The sequence below is a fragment of the Mytilus californianus genome, unplaced genomic scaffold (assembly GCF_021869535.1).
Source record: "Mytilus californianus isolate M0D057914Y unplaced genomic scaffold, xbMytCali1.0.p SCAF_15, whole genome shotgun sequence".
NCBI lineage: Eukaryota > Metazoa > Mollusca > Bivalvia > Mytilida > Mytilidae > Mytilus > Mytilus californianus.
Window position 1 is genome coordinate 13,501,800 of NW_026262637.1, and position 17,891 is coordinate 13,519,690.

Sequence of the window (17,891 nt, forward strand, 5' to 3'; positions counted from 1 at the left end):
ATGTTAAAACAGCTATAGGATGGCTTAGTATTTATAATAGTATTAGAATTAAATACTTAAGGGCAGTGATGGCATATAATCATATGAATAATCTAGCACCTGGATATTTATCAGAACTTTGATCAAGTGTTAATAACTTTACGTATTAAGATCATCTTCCAATAATAATATATTTGTTCGACGATATGGAACTTATTATGGTAAAAGAACTTATTCTGAATCTTGTTGCAGACTGACTCCCTGCCTTGAATATTTTTAAAACACATTGTCAAGCTTATATTTTTAAAATGTAGGAAGAGAACTTTTGGAAGTCATCTTATGTTATGCTTTTACTATAACATAGTGATTTTTGAGTCATTGGTATTTGCAATTTTCTACTTGTACTATGCGTTTTCTTGTATGAGACAGAGTGTATTATTTTTTGCTTATCGATTATTCTTGTGTTTATGTATAATTATTGTCTTTTAGAACTTGCGTTAGCTTTTATGTAGATGTTAAAGGCCACGGGCGGATTAATTGTTTTGTTAACTGTGTAACCTTCTGAAAATAAAGAATGTATTATTAATATTATTACAAAATTCAGAGTTAGCGGACTGGTTGTATCAAAGAGTGAATGAACGTGTCAAATTTTGTCATGCCCAAAAGTGCCCTGGTATAACAAAGAATTTGAATTTGTTTAAGGATTCAAATATATAAATATATTAAACCTGAGACTAATACATCTATTAGTCCCAGATTTAACATCTTTTTTAATGCTAATCATTATTACCGGCTTTTTTTTTTTAAATAATTGCAACCCGGAATAAATCCGAGACCGAGTTTACAAATGAAGTTATAATATGTCGGAAGACATCCGTTGTAAACAAAAAAATATTTGTAACATGCATGACATACCAATTGGAAGTTTGTATCTTTACAAAACATGTGATGGTATATTGTAACTTCTTAATTTCGAATGATATATGTTTTTTTCTTCATATTCATTTCACATATCAATCACCTAAATTACAGAAATGACTTTCATACTAGCAATTATGCGATGCGTTTGTTTTGAGCTCATCTTATTTGCTGCATGTTTGTTTGGTGATAATTATATTGGAACATTTGGATTTTCAATATTTGGATTGAGTAACGAACTTTCTAAAGCTTTACTGGATAACTTAACACATGGATTTGTCGGATATTTCACTTGGGCGATTATAGTAGATTTATCGGATTGCGGAAAGGACCTGATCGAATGTTCCGGATGTATGATGTTAGCGATGGTGATCGATGTAGACCATTTTATTGCTGCAAGATCTATTAAATTAAAGGTATAACTTTGTAATGTAAAATTTCGTTTGAATCCTCTGTATATTTAAAATCAATCCATTCCAATATGTTAACCAACTTACTATCGTAGGCACATTGGACATATGCATACATTGTAAACTGATAGAGCCACAAGCATTCTAAAAATTTATTTTTCCCTTTTGGGGCATAATAAGATAATAACAGTATATCATTTAATAAAGTTTTTGCCGTATGCATGAAATGAGACCATATGAAAATATCAGTGCAGTGACTTCATGGTTTAAATGATTAGGGTTTTGAACTATTTGCCAAATGAACCTTGGCACGGTTGCAGGCCATAACTTTAACTCCCTCTTTAAAGCATTATATTTCTCTAACAAACGCATACATTTACGAAAAGAAAAAAACTTGATATTACAGACCTCAAGAACACATTTTTTTGTTCTGCAAACACGCAAAATTTGCTCATAAATTAAATGTCCAAAGCAATTACCAGTGTACTGATTACCGTGATGATGTACATTACTTTGAAAAATACACATGATACATGTACGAAATTTAAAGTTGAAATGATACCCCAAAAACTGTAAATAAGAAAAGTAACTATTATGATAACATAATACCACAAATATTGTACTGCTGTTCCATTGATGACTACAAAAACACGTGTTTCAAATTTCTATTTTTACCGCCTAATATGTAACATAATAGAAATTAATTTTTGTACATTGTTATCTCGGCTAAGAATGCTAAGAACAAAACAAAGTTATATGTAGAAATAAAAGACGAAAATGGTTAACAAATGATAATAGTAAACTTGAAAATACTTGATGGCTTCATGAAAAAAAAACATAAGCACGTATAAAGAGTATTTTCATGAAAAACGAATTCCTTATATCATATTATTAACATATCATTATTACTGCAGGAGGTTATTTGCCAAAGATATCAGTCGAGAGAAGGTAAAATATCTTCTCAAGGCCCCTCCTATACATGCTATACCTGTACACCGAATATCAAATTTAATTCAATTATCTGGTAGTTCCGAAGAGAGGTTATAATAGAACTGATTCCAACTGTACATCGGCAGAGAGGGTAATAAATTGTATAATCTTCCATATACATACCCCAGAGATGGTGAAATATGAACAAAACTCAATTGATAAAAGAAAATACACGAACTGGAAATACACTAGCTAACAACCAATCAAAATCAAGGGTACTTATGCATGTTGTAATTGAAGATGATGGTAACCTTTTTACAGACCGAATTTTTTGTACAACATGTATGTATGCAGTGATTTTAATTTATCATCTTTGTTTCTTGCAGTCTGCATTGTCACTTTCCAAAAGACCGATATTCCATGCTTCATCAATTATACCAGTAGCTGTTGGCTGTATTTGGATAATATCATACCTGCGCTCCAACGACCTTCTGAAACGTCTTTCGTTAATATTTCTTGTTGCGTGGACGTCACATCACATACGAGACGGCACGAGACGAGGATTATGGTTTCCTCCTTTTGGAAGTACTCAGCCTTTACCGAAGACAACATATGTAATTCTGATTATGTTTTTGCCTTTATTATTACGAAGTGTGCTATATTTGACGGAGCAACGACAGAGTTACAGCAATCTTTCTATACAACGTGAACTGGTAAAAGTGTAACACGCGATTAGGTTTATAAAATAAATATGTTGACATTTCTCATGTTTGTCAGTCATTCCTCAACACAAATATTACATGCCATTGTCAGATAGGTATTATCTTATTTATTATATATTTCTTATATGTTACTGTACTGATCAGAATTATTTATCCCGCATAATCGTGACCGTTCGTTAAACATTATGCGAACGAAATGTTCGTATTTATTAAATTTGTTGATGCTTCTTCTCGCTTTAGAATAGTTGTAATAACAGCAACTCATATTATTGTATTGCAACAACATATCCCATACAGAACGTAACAAAGTTAGAGTGCATTAGTATACCATAGTGCACTGGTGCAAAATAAAGCTTCAAAGTAGTGACGTCATCAGCGACAAGACTATGTTTAATCAGTTGTTCAAGCTTTGCTGTTTACAATAAGAGAATTATTGCATGAATATTGGTGAATTTTAAACTTCGTAAAATATATCTTGCACTCACAAGCTCGAGCAATATATAAACCTACTCGGGACCATGTTAACCAATATCCATGTATTTACCCTAAAGTATACCCAGAAGTATAAAAGAAAATGTCTTAATAGTTAATAAAGGTTAAATATCCAAAGAAACTAAAACAACATAATATTATGTTTCCAGGTTTTACTAGATAATATGTCAGTAAGAACACATATGTATCCAGGTTTTTCTAGATATATCTATAATGTGTCAGCAAGGACACAGACGTTTTACGCTTGTTCGATAAAAATAAAATTGGCAGTGGCTGAAATTTAACCGAACAATGTTACATTTACTATTATTATTTAAGTATATTTGCACGCGTGAAACTGAAAAATTCAAATCAAGAAAAAAGATAACCATTGCTGTTAATATTCAATTACTTTTAGTGAAAGTTCTTTTGGTAAAATAACTGCAGTTAAACAAGAAAATTCTTGATTTTTAACGCAAAAATATCATCAAGAAAAGTTAACGGTGAGTGTATTTATTGTCGAAATGTACACAAATGTTGTTCAGTTTCACAGCTTCCGTATTAGTATAAGTAGCATATTTACTTACCCCTTTCATTACAGAAGACAGCTTTATATCATTAAAACGTCATCGTCTTATTATGAATGTAATATTATTGGCTGGACATTAATCGGTCATCAATCAATAACAGCATAGGAGACAAGGCCTTTGGTATAGGGATGTTTTCTGTCGTGAAAGCCTAGCCGAGTTGGGCCCTCTGTTGACTGTGATAAGTTTGAATACGCATCTTTACATCCGTATGGAAATGGCATTAATAAGATAAAAGTGCTGCAACACTCTTTATACGTAGAGCAACATGAGCGATAGCTCTTACCTGTAATATGAGGGTTATTTTGGACCCTGTCTAGTTTTTGTTTTTGTTTTCACAAGTTGCAGTCAAATTTTGTCGTCAACCCACTTTGGAGGTCCTACCAAATTCTATACCGTTAATACATCTTCGAAATGCATGAAATGTTTTCCACGTTTTTTACGTTATGGACCTTCGATCGATGCAAAACGATAGATAATGTAGCGGCTGTTGTGTTACATCAGAAGGTTAGAACGATCATTTGTAATATACAACTTTCTCAAATGAGACATTTCACATATACAGAAGAATTCTTATGTTGAATCAATGTGCATTGCTTTTAAATATGTTCATATAAACTGGAGATAAAAGGTTGGTTATAAAACATGATGTCAAACAAATAGCAGAAAAATCATATCAGGAGGGACCAAATTACATGTATGAGTACGAAACAGGATAGGGGGAAATGAAAGCCTGAGTTAAATACACTATTGCTATGGAGAAGTGTGGGTGGTATGGATCTACCTATGAATAATTAATCATAGAACAATTAGATAGGTACAGTGTAGAGTTTATCACTTTTCTTGTATAAGGTATACATGTACCTCTGCAAATAAGCAAAAATACGGTAATTATTCAGACATTTTGAACTTTAAATCCTTTATGATCAGGATGAAATGAATATATTATGTCTAATTCATAATGTAAGACGAGAAAAACCTTGTAATTCTAATAAATATTATTGAAATTTTACAACTTTGAAATATAGAAATGATAAAATCCGTACCATTTAAATGCAAATGATTATGTCAGGTTGAAAGACAGTATATAAAGCCTGTATAGATTTTGGTAGATAATAACCTTAAGGTGTTGATCAATAAAGTTTGCCTTATTTCAACACATATGTCATCTTTTTCAATCAAATATGATATAGTTACAAATATAGTATGAAGTACAGATAAGCTATGTCAGGCCATATTATTTCTATTACCTGTTAATATGGTTTTATTGATTTTTCCGGTGACATATGAAACTAATTAATGAAATAGCAGCATCTAATGATTCTAATTTTCAAATGTCAATAGCATCAACACGAAGTAGCAGAAAAAGAGAGTTTATAGATTTTTAAGTGAACCAAAAATACAACTAACATCATACAACTCAAACCATTAGGTTTTTATTTCAGTCATCTGTCTATAGAAAACAGTGTATACGATGACCAATTGGAAAATTCTTCTTATTTATTCTTATATCATCAACTTGGCTGTTATATCATCAGCAGTATGTCTATGTTTCTGTTCAGATTAAAAAAAAAAGTTCAGTTATCACTTTCTAAAACATGAAATTGGACGTAACGTTACATTTGTCTTTGTTGCCAATGCAGCTTTTGCATGATTACAAGTTGGTAAACTCTCTTTTGGGCTGTTTTCTGCTCTTTTGTCGGGTTGTTGTCTCTTTGACACATTCCCCGTTTCATTCTCAATTTTATCTCCTATACATTAAAATGATATTTTATTATTCTACAAAATTAATGAAGTTTTAGTTCAGGTTATCAAAGGTTTTTGGTAATAGAACGTGCAACAATTAATAAGTTTTCTCTTAAACAGTAGTTTTAGTAAAAGTGAGTGTTGTCTAGCTTTGTAGTCAATAAAAAATCAAGAATATTTATAAAAAAATCTAAACAATAATGTTACGGCCTTCCGATAAACAGCATGTGATTTAAATGAACAATTTTATTGATTAGAAGTCTTTGTTGTAACATAAATCTCTTCACAAATCTTAAGTTATAATACTTGTAATTAGGACATTCTAATTTAAAAACCCGTAGATTTAAAAATTAGACCTTTACAATGCGGGTTATTTAAAAGATAAGTCCTACTTTGTGTTAAAAGTATCGATATTTTTCAATAGGCTACGATCAAATGAATAATCAAGCAAAACAGATATATTCCAATGACATTCCATGGTGTAGGTATTCTTACATTGTTTTGTGACATGACAAACACAATCACTTGTATTGGATGTAAAGACGTTTGCGTATTGGCAAGAAACAAGCAGATGATTGGCAAGAAATAAACAAAATAGACGTGTGCACGCAAGGAACTATTATTCAGAAAATTGGAGACATGTCTTAAATGTGTACTGATCCACTACATGAGATAATGTCCATCTTTATTCGGAATATTGAGTAACAGTTCTAATGTATTTGTAACTATTTACATGTTTCTTACTTAATTATTCAAGATCTTTTGAGTGACAAAGGTACGGAAAAACTTGTGATATTCTGAAGTTACAAAGAAATACGGACACAGAAATTAATTGTAAGATTTCAAGACAAACATCATGGTTTTCGTGAGAAGAACAACGACTGTGACTTATTCGTGGACACCGCAGTTCCAGCAGCCTCAGAGAAACAACAGAACCAAATTACAGTACAGGAAACCTACCAAATCGGTAAGATATTATCTTTATATTCAATATGTTATGAACTAAATGTACAATACAGGACACCCACCAAATATAAAATATTGAAACTTTTTTTATGAATATAGTACAAAGTAGATGGTTAATACAAACGAAAACATCCAAATTTGAAAGATAATTTCTTTTTTTTAATTTAGTACAAACTTCTCAAATCTACAATAACAAAATACTAAACAAATGTGCGCGACATTTTCTACATGTATTTAGTATTATATTCTAAATATATAATTATCCAGAAAACTGACCAAATCTAGAAGATTTTCTTTAAAATAGAAAATATAGATTAAATACAAACTAAATCTATAAGGATTTTAAAACATCGCTGATTAAATTACAAAAATAATGTACATTCATTTTAAACATTTTAAAACTATTTTGATTCATTAAAATCTCCACGATCAATGAAGGAATAGTTTGACGAAAGATATAAACGTATGGGTATAGTGTGAAGTTTTATAAGAAAATAAATGTTAAGAACTGGACAGCTGACCAAATAGAATGATTTCAAATTGTAATTTAACGATTAAAGCCTATAAAATTAATACACAATTAAAGAATATTATACAATTACTGTATTTATGAGGTGAATATGTGGTTTTGTAGACTTTTGAAAAATAAAAACTGATATTCACCAAGGCCGAAGTGAATTTTAGTTTTCCGAAAGTCATTAAACCACAAATCTACCGAACAAAATACAGTACTTGTTTTATTCCTTATCCGACAGAAAACAAATGTATTTAATGACAGTCAATTTTGTAAATCAAACATTTTATCCGAATTATACACGAAAATGCACGTGATAGCGCGGTGATCACTTTTCTTCGGGTGAATATGCTGTGTTGTTCAAACTCCAGTTCAAAAGAAAAAACCACTAAAATAATACAAATTTGAAATAAACTGTTTTATCGTTCGTTAAAATGAAACATTTGAAGTGGTAATAAATAACTCAAGAATTTTAATTGTTACAACTCCTGTACATCAACGGTTTCTTGTTAGATTATGACTTAATTTTTTTTGATTAATTATAAAGACATATTTTGAATATAATATTTTTTGTTTGTCATCAAATTATAGTTGTTAAAAGCTTAAAATACCATAAACTCTACGTAAAATGAAGGAAAAGAAACTTAATAGATTAATGTTGGATCAATACGGGTTATTGCCTGACCACAACCCTCGACTCTCCGTGTCGTAGTCGAGAATAAGTGCGGCAGGTCACTCCAGTGTAGTAATCCTATTTCAATAAGATTACACATACATGCTTTTTATTGAATAAGACTAGATTAATGTAATATCTCATTTGATCATATTATACATTTTTTGTATTAATGGAATTCTGTTTATAGAATTCTTAGACAAAAGGACTACAGACGACTTATGTCAAAACTAATTGTATACAATTGTTCGAAAACGTAACATTTCTATAATTTAAAACATTTTTGAGATAACCAACCATGCATGAATATAAAATACTAAAACAGTAACTTACGTGGGTAGTGCGTACATGTATAACATTTCGATTGCTTGTTGGTTCCATAAGTTTACGTCATATACTTTTATCCTTCATTCTCCCAAGCATTGTACTAATAAAGGAGGAAAACATTGTAAAATATTACTAATAAAGGAGGAAAACACTGTGCTAATAAAGGAGGAACAAATTAGTAAATATTTTCAATTTAGAATTATATCTTATTCCGCCACTTATTTGTGTGTATGTCCCAAAACATTATCCTCCCCATAGGTTATCTAACGTGATATTTTTATGATTGTTGTTAGTCTGTATAATGTGGGGTTGATTGCCGATCTTTGATAATTTTTGCTCAATACATGCACAACGTTTTTAGACTGTGCACTTTATGTCGATGGATTATTGCTAGCTCAATGTCCAGTTGCAATCATGTCATGCATATTCAGTGCGAAAACAAATGAAGATTTAACACAATAGGTAGACTCTACCGTGACAAAGTGTGTGAAATTTTGACTGATACTGGAAAAGGAGTGTAAAAATGCTAGAAAGGGACAGACACTTTGCTTTGCATCGACCCCGCATATATAGTTGTTTCGATGATTATTTAACCTGCAGGGAACACGACATTCACCTCGTCCTCATTCCAACCGGTCGTGGCTTCGTATTTATATATCCCGCACAACCAATCGGACTGAGACAATTGAGAGCTTTTTTTTCTATTTAGATCGAATATCTTTCAGAAAGTTCTATACTAGTTAATATGATTTGACCGTTACTCTTTGGAAACATTTTAAAAAGTGTAAATGATTCGTCATTTTTAGATTATTATACGATTGTATCACAATTGTATATTCAATGAACAAGTAACAATTTATATCTTCCTTTAAGAAAACACTAGAGTATCATTTAAACGTATAAATTATTTTATTTTATGACCGTTTATAACGCTATCTCTATAACTGTGCGGTTCGTGTTAGCTGACAACTATTGTACTTGGTGTCGGAATAACATCTGAAAAATATAAAGAAAAGTAAGTAAAATATAAATATCTTTATAAGGAGATGCAAGGCATATGAGCAACATAACGACATAAATAATCAAAAAGATATATAAAGAGCAACATACAGACTTTAACAATAAGCAGGTGTCTATACACTATATCTACATTTTAATTGACCGTAATCTATAAAAGCTGTGAATAAATCAAACACAACGATCAAATTTCTTAAACATAAAAACATTGAATATGAATACAACCATTGACTAAGTTCCTGACTTGGGACAGGCAAATCAATATGCGGCGGGGCTACATTTTTTTTTTAGATCTCAACCCTCTCCATTATAATCTCGGCAGGTTGACTGATAAGAGGTACATAACAGGACCTGACATAAACAGGAAAAACACTTAACTCTGAAATAACGGTAGAATAGATAATAAAAAATTTATTGACAAATAATACCGTAATGAATAATTCCCTGACGAAAAATCATGTCGTCTAAATATCGGTTGCTGTTTTTCGTGAAAGATTTCATAACGCAACGTACTGAACAGTTTATCAAATGATAGAAAATCTATCCCTCCACATATTTATAAAGCGTGTTTTGTTATGCTACTTCTACATAGCTAGCGCCTAAGTGCAAATCCATCTCGCATCATTTCTTTTGATTATCAAATAAATCAACATATCGATCTGGTAGGAATAATGTTATTCGAAATACATGAAATCAAAAAATAAAATTGTTTTCATAGAAAACCTTTTTCAATCGGTTTATATAGAGGTATTATCAAAAGTCATTCGTCAACAGTGAGGTAACTTAAATAAAGATAAAATTTATAACTTCGGTGCGTCTGACGCGCTTTTCTAGATTGACTTTCACCAGGAACGCCCAAACCCCAAATAAATTGAATGTCAAGGATGTATACGTACTTGTATACGTGAGTAGCTGTATTACCAAAAGGACCTACAAAGAAAAGTAAAGTTAAAACAAATAAATTGCAAATAATTACTAGTAAATAAACAAGCATGACAATATAATAACCGATGGGATACCAATAAGAGGTAGAAATCCCATTTGAAATATATTGTTTGATCAAGAGAGACTACATAATATTGCTAGTTCCCCTTTTTGAAATTCTGTATCCCCCACTGATTATGCTATACTTATGAATGACAGTTGTACGAGATGCATGTATAGAGATAGATTTACCACTATCTTATAAAATACAGATGGATCAGATAATACAAGTGTAAAATATTTATAACATACAAGTTCATAAACTCTGAATTCGTAGGACATGCACCTGTTGTCAAGATAACGCCACAACATACACTGAGGTTATCTTACGAGTACATGTATAGGATTGATTTATTGGACACTGATTGTAAATTAAGATTACAAATTTGAAGTGCAGTTTGAAGTAAATTTAAGTATGTGGTATATTGTTAAATGAAATAAATTATACTTCTGTCAATACCATTAAAACAGAGATAAGTATTATGAACCTAACACACTTGTAGTTCATATACCTAGATGTTTTGTTGCAAGAGCTGTACTGTTCTTCCAAGTAGTTAATGTTTCAACACTGGATCATAATTGACCACAATTGATTATACTATTATTGTATAAATTTCAGGGAATAAGATATTGTAGTTCTAAGAAATCTGAATTTCAACTCCCTTGACCAACGGTGACCTTAGATAAACTTATCTTTGTGTGCAACGGTCACCTTAGATAAACGCATTCTTTGTGTGCTTGTCCCAAGCCGGGAGCCTGTGGTTCAGTGGTTGTCGTTGGGTCGTGTCTGTCATGTTTGTTTTGTTATAAATTAGGCCGTTAGTTTTCTCAATTGAATTGTTTCATGTTTTTCATGTCGGAGCCTTTTGTAGCCGACTATGCGGTATGGGTTTTTCTCATTGTTGAAGGCCGTACTGTTGCCTATAATTGCCTACATCCACTTCATATGATCTAGGGTGGATAGTTGGCTCATAGGCAATCATACAACATCTCCTTATTTTTACATTTGTTATTCTTTATAAACCCTTTAATGATATTGCTTTCAATTTATTTTAACATCTATGTGTTATCATCTATTGGTTCATATCTCTGTTTCAAAATGTTTGTGTCATCATCTCAGTGTTAGCATCCCTGTGTCAACATATTTATGTCATCTCTGTTTCAACATTTGTGTCAACATCTCTGTGACATCATCTCTATGTCAACAATTCTGTGTCATCATCTCTATATTAACTGTTTTTTGTGTCATCATCTCTGTGTCAACCTTTTTGTGTCATCTCTGTGTCAACATTTCTGTTTCATTATCTCTGTGACAACAATTATGTTTCATCATCTTTGTGTCAACAATTCTGTGTCATCATCTCTGTGTCAACATCTGTGTCATTATCTCTTGTGTATTGAACCCATGGAACCAAATCGATTTTTTATACAGTCTGCCCAAACTATATAGTATATATATATACCAAGAAATTTGTTTTGCATGCACACGTATAAAAATTGCGGTTTTTATCCAACGCAATCATAGGTTTGAACGTTGTTTTCAATTTAGACTTGTTTATATTTTTTCGTTTGGGCTTGTATTATATTTGCCTTCGGGTTTATATAATTCGTTCATCCTTTTTCGACTCTTCGAGAGTCAATCCTAAATTGAGGTAAACTATATGGCCTTCCAAATACCGTTTCGATTCCTAACATCACTGAAGAGACATTTATTGTCGAAATCCGGATATGGTGTACAAATTTGTGCCCCTCATTTTGCGGTATACCATCTTTTCCGCAAGTTTATTGTTTTCTGTTTGGTATTAAATTAATAATTAAGATCCATTTCGTTACATCTGGTGATCCGTTTATTTGGCAATCGCCATGGCAGTCAGCAGGGATTAAGAGCATTCGTTGTTCGACCTGCTAGTCAAATGCGTTTTGTAAAAATATACTGTTTCACTTTTTTTGGTCTTTTGGAAAATGTTGTTTGTGCTGTATTTAGACCCCTCCACCAAGAAATTTGTTTTGCATGCACACGTATAAAAATTGCGGTTTTTTATCCAACGCAATCATAGGTTTGAACGTTGTTTTCAATTTAGACTTGTATATATATGATATATATACTTGTACATTTTATTAATAGTTTCCTATCAATTTCTCTACTAACAAATCGTCTAAATGTTTTCGTTGTTTCTATATTTTTCGATTATCGAGCAGGTTTTGGCAGTACTTTTTATAAAGATATGTTGCCCGTTACAGTTTGTAGTTTACTGTTATTACCCTGCTCATTTGATTTAGTATCATTGACATCTAGAATTGTATTTTAATCAGCACTTTAGAAGCCTATTGAACTAGCAGTAAATTTTGAGTTTTTTTCCTGTTGAATACCTCAGTTATACAGCTCCTAGTGGAAGACCTCATTATGACTCTTAAACGAAATACAACAATTAATGGTGTTCCTCTTCTTTGGGTTTAATTAAGTGCTTAAAGGGATTTTGTGTCATTTATTCCCTTCTTTTCTTTATATGACACTAAGGTCCCCCGAGAAAGGTTGATAAGGAAAACTCTTCGTGACGCATCAAAGTGTGGATGGAAGTTTTATTTTGATACGATATTGACTGGATAGTGTAAGGAACGCATACTTCTAGTAAATTTAAAATTGTCTTGTAACATTAATGTTTGGTTTCAGAACCAAGCTTGTACACATTCATACGGACACTGATTTACATTGCTTAGTGTTTGGTTGCCAATATTACACAATAAAACAGATAACCGAGAAAAAGCTTTTTTCATTGTTGAAACAATAATTGGCGTGATTTATTCTTCATATTCACTTTGATGTGTACTATAATCAAAGGAATCTGTATATTCTTTTATCTAGAGTTTGGTTAATCCTTTTCCAAATTACAGACAACTTTGATTATATTTCTTCAATAAGTAAACCTAATAATTATGATCCGCAATTTATTTAAAAATTCAAACAGTTTAACTTTATCGACTTGCAGTGATATATGTGTACATTTTATTCTCTTTACTGGATACATTTTTGTCTTTTTAAGTTATTACATGTATTGACGAGAAGTGCTATTTCTCTTTGATTCTGTACAGTACCAAAGTTCGACCAAAGTTTGAAAGGTCAAACAATTTGATTTTTGTTTTCAATATTAAGATAAATACCAACCTACTTTGTTATTAAAGAGGAATTCTTTCATTAATCATAACAATATAATAAAAAAAAAATATGCCTATACAATTTTACCGTTCCGCAAACATTATTTAAAATTAAAATCATGTTCCAAAACCGTGACTAATTTTTCGTACAAATAGTTATTAAAGTCACTAGTTTGCTGTACTGAGTAGCAGTAGAAAACTACTCTACACTGTTAAGACAATTATACTTGCATTAAATCAAATCATTTGAACAATCTTTAAAATGAAAGAAATATTGACATTGAAATTGATCAATTTAACATTCCAATTATGTTACAATTTAAAGCACTTCCTCACTACACTTCAGGAACTACTTTATCGGGAGAAAACACTAATCAGAAAAAAAACTGAAAAAAATAAATATTTGTCTGGCAGATTTCGTAAATTAATATTTGGTCTTGGATATGAGAATTTAGACATATTGATTTTATCACTAACGGAAATAATATTGACACAATTTTAAACAATTTAACCATCTAACCATAGAAAGTTATAATGAAAACAAGACAGTTAATAATTTATTAGACTTTATAGAAATTTAAAACCAGGTAATTTCGTCGTTGACAATGAATATATTACTGCACACACAAAATGAACTGTTAATTCATGATGGAACCAACATAAATGGAAGTGTTAATTTTGACATATATATAATTGCAAATTTGTGCATTTCGTTACATTGTGATGCTAAAATATGTGATTTTACCTTTAAAACAAACACTTGAATCATTTTCATTGTCTTCGGGATTAGGTTTGTCAATTTAAGACAATATATTTTCACCAACCTTAGACAATTTCTTGATGGATTCCATTCATTTTTGGCATCAGTTGTCAAGAGAATTGTGACATTGAATTTCTATTAAAATGGCGGAGTTACAGTCTAAAGTGAGATTCGCTTTGCCGCCGATTGTTCGACAGTACGAGACTGTTCTTGTTTCAAACAAACCTAAAACTTTAAAGGTAAGCCTGACAAGATGATATCACTCCACAATGGGCGCCTCCATTGACCAAAGGTTTTGCTTCACATTTGTTGTTAGTATACACCTTTATGATTGTCTCACACCAGTCTTTCTTATCTGGTCCTCTGTATGAGGTGTCTTTGATCTGTTATATTAGGAGACAGAAGATTCCAAAGGACAAATATTTAAAATCTCAGGTGTTCTAGATGGGAATTTCCCAGCTATACTTATTTTATTTTTATATGACCGCAAAAAAATTTTGGGGATCGTATAATGGTAATACTATGATGTCGTCGTCGTCTGCGTCGTCGTCCGAAGACACATTGGTTTCCGGACAATAACTTTAGTTTAAATGAATGGATCTCTATGAAATTTTTGTAAGAAGGTTCAATACCACAAAATGAAGGTTGGGATTGATTTTGGGGATGATGGTCCCAACCGTTTAGGAATTAGGGGCCCAAAACAAGCATTTTTCTAGTTTCAGGATAATAACTTGTGTATAAGTATTTCGATTGCTCTGAAATTGTACCACAATGTTTAATACCATAAGTAGAAGGTTGGGATTCATTTTAGGGGTTATGGGGCCAACAGTATAGGAATTAAGGACCAAAAAGGGGCCAAAAACAAGCATTGTTCTAGTTTCCAGACAATAACTTGTGTGTAAGTGTGTGGATCTCTCTGACATTGTACCACAAGGTTCCATATAACAAAGGGAAGGCTGGGATTGAGTTTGGGGTTTATTGCCCAAAACATGTAGGAATTAGGGGCCAAAAAAGGGCCAAAAACAAGCATTATTCTAGTTTCCAGACAATAACTTGTGTGTAAGTGTATGGATCTCTCTGAAATTGTACTACAAGGTTCCATACTACAAAGGAAAGGCTGGGATTGAGTTTTGGGGTTATTGCTCCAAGGGGGGTTTCAAAAAGTTGGGGGGGGGGGATTTTTTTCCCAATTTTTTAAGGGATTCATATTTTTTTTAAGTTTCAAGAAGAAATCTTGAATTGCACAGTATTGCGCAATGGATTTATAAGATCTTTGACCACATTTATTTTGTGTCAGAATCCTATATTATGTCAAAAATTTGATCACAATCCAAATTCAGACAGTATCAAGCTTGAATATTGTGTCCAAATTTGCCCCAACTGTTCAGGGTTCGACCTCTGCGATCGTATCAGGTTGCGCTCAGCAAAGCATTTTATTGTCTTTTTGTGAAAGTTTATGAATTTGAAATTACAGACATGATCAGTGTGTTTTATGTGCGTAACTTTAATTGGAATTACATGTATTCTTTTCTATATCAGATGATGCGTTACAAAATATGCACAATTTATACACATTAAATATCTCCATTTATTCATAATTACAGAATTAAAACCCAACACACCACTTATTACACAGCAATTTTTAGATTAATATGATTAAAATGTGATGTTATATTAAAATATAAAGATTATCAAACATGCTATAAAAAGTATTGAATTGAAATGTTTATCAGGGCATTGTGTTTGTAGAAATATTGAGCACATAGATAAGAATCAATGATTTTCTGGCTTTGAACTGTGCTATACATGGCAACTTACTGTCGATAATATGCCTATAACATCCGTAACATTAGGTTTATCATATAGTCTCAATACAGAGAAATGTTAGAAGTACCAGTTATTTTGTAAACTAGAATTATAATTAAACAATTTTAAGTATATAAATATGTCCCTGTCTGAAATATTTTTCATTACTACAGTTTTAAGAGTGTAGGTACCTGTTTACCGGGCCGTACTCCCTTTTTTATTTCCGGTTTTCATTTTATTACATTTTATGCCAATATATTTATGTCCGCTAACTAGTATTAGAAGTAGTATTGGTATATTTGTTTTACCTCCAGTTTTAATGATATGAAATAAACTTCTCTTTCGGTATTAGCAAATATATTTTATAATAAAAGTGACAATGGAAAAACTGACAAAGAAATGGAAGGAAAATTCATTTTGCAGTGTAGCTGTGTATAAAAATGTGCTAATGGTATTTTTTTTCTATTTTCAGCTTACAAGAGCGAAGACATTTGATTTTGTACAGAAACAGCAGAATCCTGTGAGAACAATCACGAGACGAGAACCAGTAAGCTTAAGCTTAGATGATATATGCCATCTTGCCGAACGAGAAAGATTAAGTTACTCTGCTAAAACAAGAAGGGAAGCTGTTGAACTTGCACAAAATAAAACTCATAAGTTTGAGGAATACGCCCCAAGTCGTCCGCACACCAGTGCTAGTCGATATATCCATGATGTGCGAAGAGATGCAATGACACCAAAGAGCATCCGAAGTGAACCACTTCCGTCTCGGGCCAATTCTCGTATGAATGACATCGACGACGATGCAGATTCAGTTTATCCTATTAACTATTTGGCATCTCTCCCCGTGGGAAGAGAAATTTGTGAAATCATAGGACCTCAAGTGTGTAGTCAATGTAAACAAGATCAATCGAGACAAATGGGATTATACAAGTGTGATCAGTGCTTTCCAACATTACGGATATCGCACGAGAACATGACCACTGCAGCCGTATTAAAAAGATATTTACCAGATTTAAGTGAAAGTGATATTCAAGATAAAATTGCGAAAGGAGAAATTGCCAAGCCAAGACTTTTGAAAAAAAGAATCGTGACAAAAGACTATCAACAGTCGAAAAAGGAAATACAAACAAAAGAAAATGATGATGAAAATGAAAACAAAAACAGCAGCAATAACAACAAAACTAGTTTGAGTCGAACTTCGTCAATGTTTTTTGTAAATATCAGAGATTTAAATGCAAAGATAGTGTCTGGTCAATTACATCGTGCAGTGGGATTTTCTGAAAAAGTTCAAGAAGAAGTTTTAAAGCGTCAGGAAAATCGAAGGAAGCGCAGTACGCCGACGCCTACAAGGAAACCAGAGCCGGAACCTGTCGCTGAACAAAAAGAGAGAAAAGCTATATTTAATCCAGATATTCTACTATCAGTATCGATGCAAGTGAATGAACCCTCATTTTTCGCCGGTCGTAAACAGGAATATGAGCTGCCTGAACGTTTACCAGACCCTCTTCAATTTGCGGATATTCGTGAAAGAAGGCAATTGAACACAAATAAAGACTCTCAATTATGTGAATTAGAGGAAGAACCTGAAGATGAAGAAGTTGCTGACATCATGAGTTGATGATAAAGTTGATAGTCTCCTACATTGTCCTATGCATCCCATATTTCAATAAATAAATTTATAGAAGCGTTTATTATACAAGTCAATAAAAGATGGGAAATTTCAAAAATGAAAAGAAAAAAAAAGGAACTGTTAAAAATGAGATAAAAAAAAACTGTTGAAGAATATTATTTTAACTACTTATAAAATGTTGCATTTTACTATTAAAACCCCTGTTGGAATGCTAACAATATGCACTAATGATAGATATATAGATAAATAGACAGATAGATAGATAGATAGATACTTTATTCTCTAAAAAATAAAT

At 31.8% G+C, this 17,891-nt stretch overlaps 2 protein-coding genes across 3 annotated transcripts; both read left to right on the top strand.

Annotated features, from left to right (window-relative positions):
- Positions 1–848: 848 nt before the first annotated feature.
- LOC127725899 (transmembrane protein 267-like) lies at positions 849–3,000 on the top strand. Its single transcript, XM_052233217.1, has 2 exons — positions 849–1,313; positions 2,624–3,000. Exons 1-2 carry the CDS (start codon positions 1,014–1,016, stop codon positions 2,960–2,962), a joined length of 639 nt encoding a protein of 212 aa, XP_052089177.1. The 5' UTR covers positions 849–1,013; the 3' UTR covers positions 2,963–3,000.
- Positions 3,001–6,128: 3,128 nt separating this feature from the next.
- LOC127725452 (uncharacterized) lies at positions 6,129–17,655 on the top strand. Of its 2 annotated transcripts, none has more exons than XM_052232413.1 (2): positions 6,129–6,730; positions 16,436–17,655. In XM_052232413.1, the coding sequence occupies exons 1-2, from the start codon at positions 6,620–6,622 to the stop codon at positions 17,582–17,584; spliced, it is 1,260 nt and encodes a 419-aa protein (XP_052088373.1). In that variant the 5' UTR covers positions 6,129–6,619; the 3' UTR covers positions 17,585–17,655. The 2 variants fall into 2 exon arrangements, with proteins under 2 accessions (XP_052088373.1, XP_052088374.1); XM_052232414.1 differs by lacking the exon at positions 6,129–6,730 and adding an exon at positions 14,113–14,396.
- The last annotated feature ends 236 nt before the right edge of the window (positions 17,656–17,891 follow it).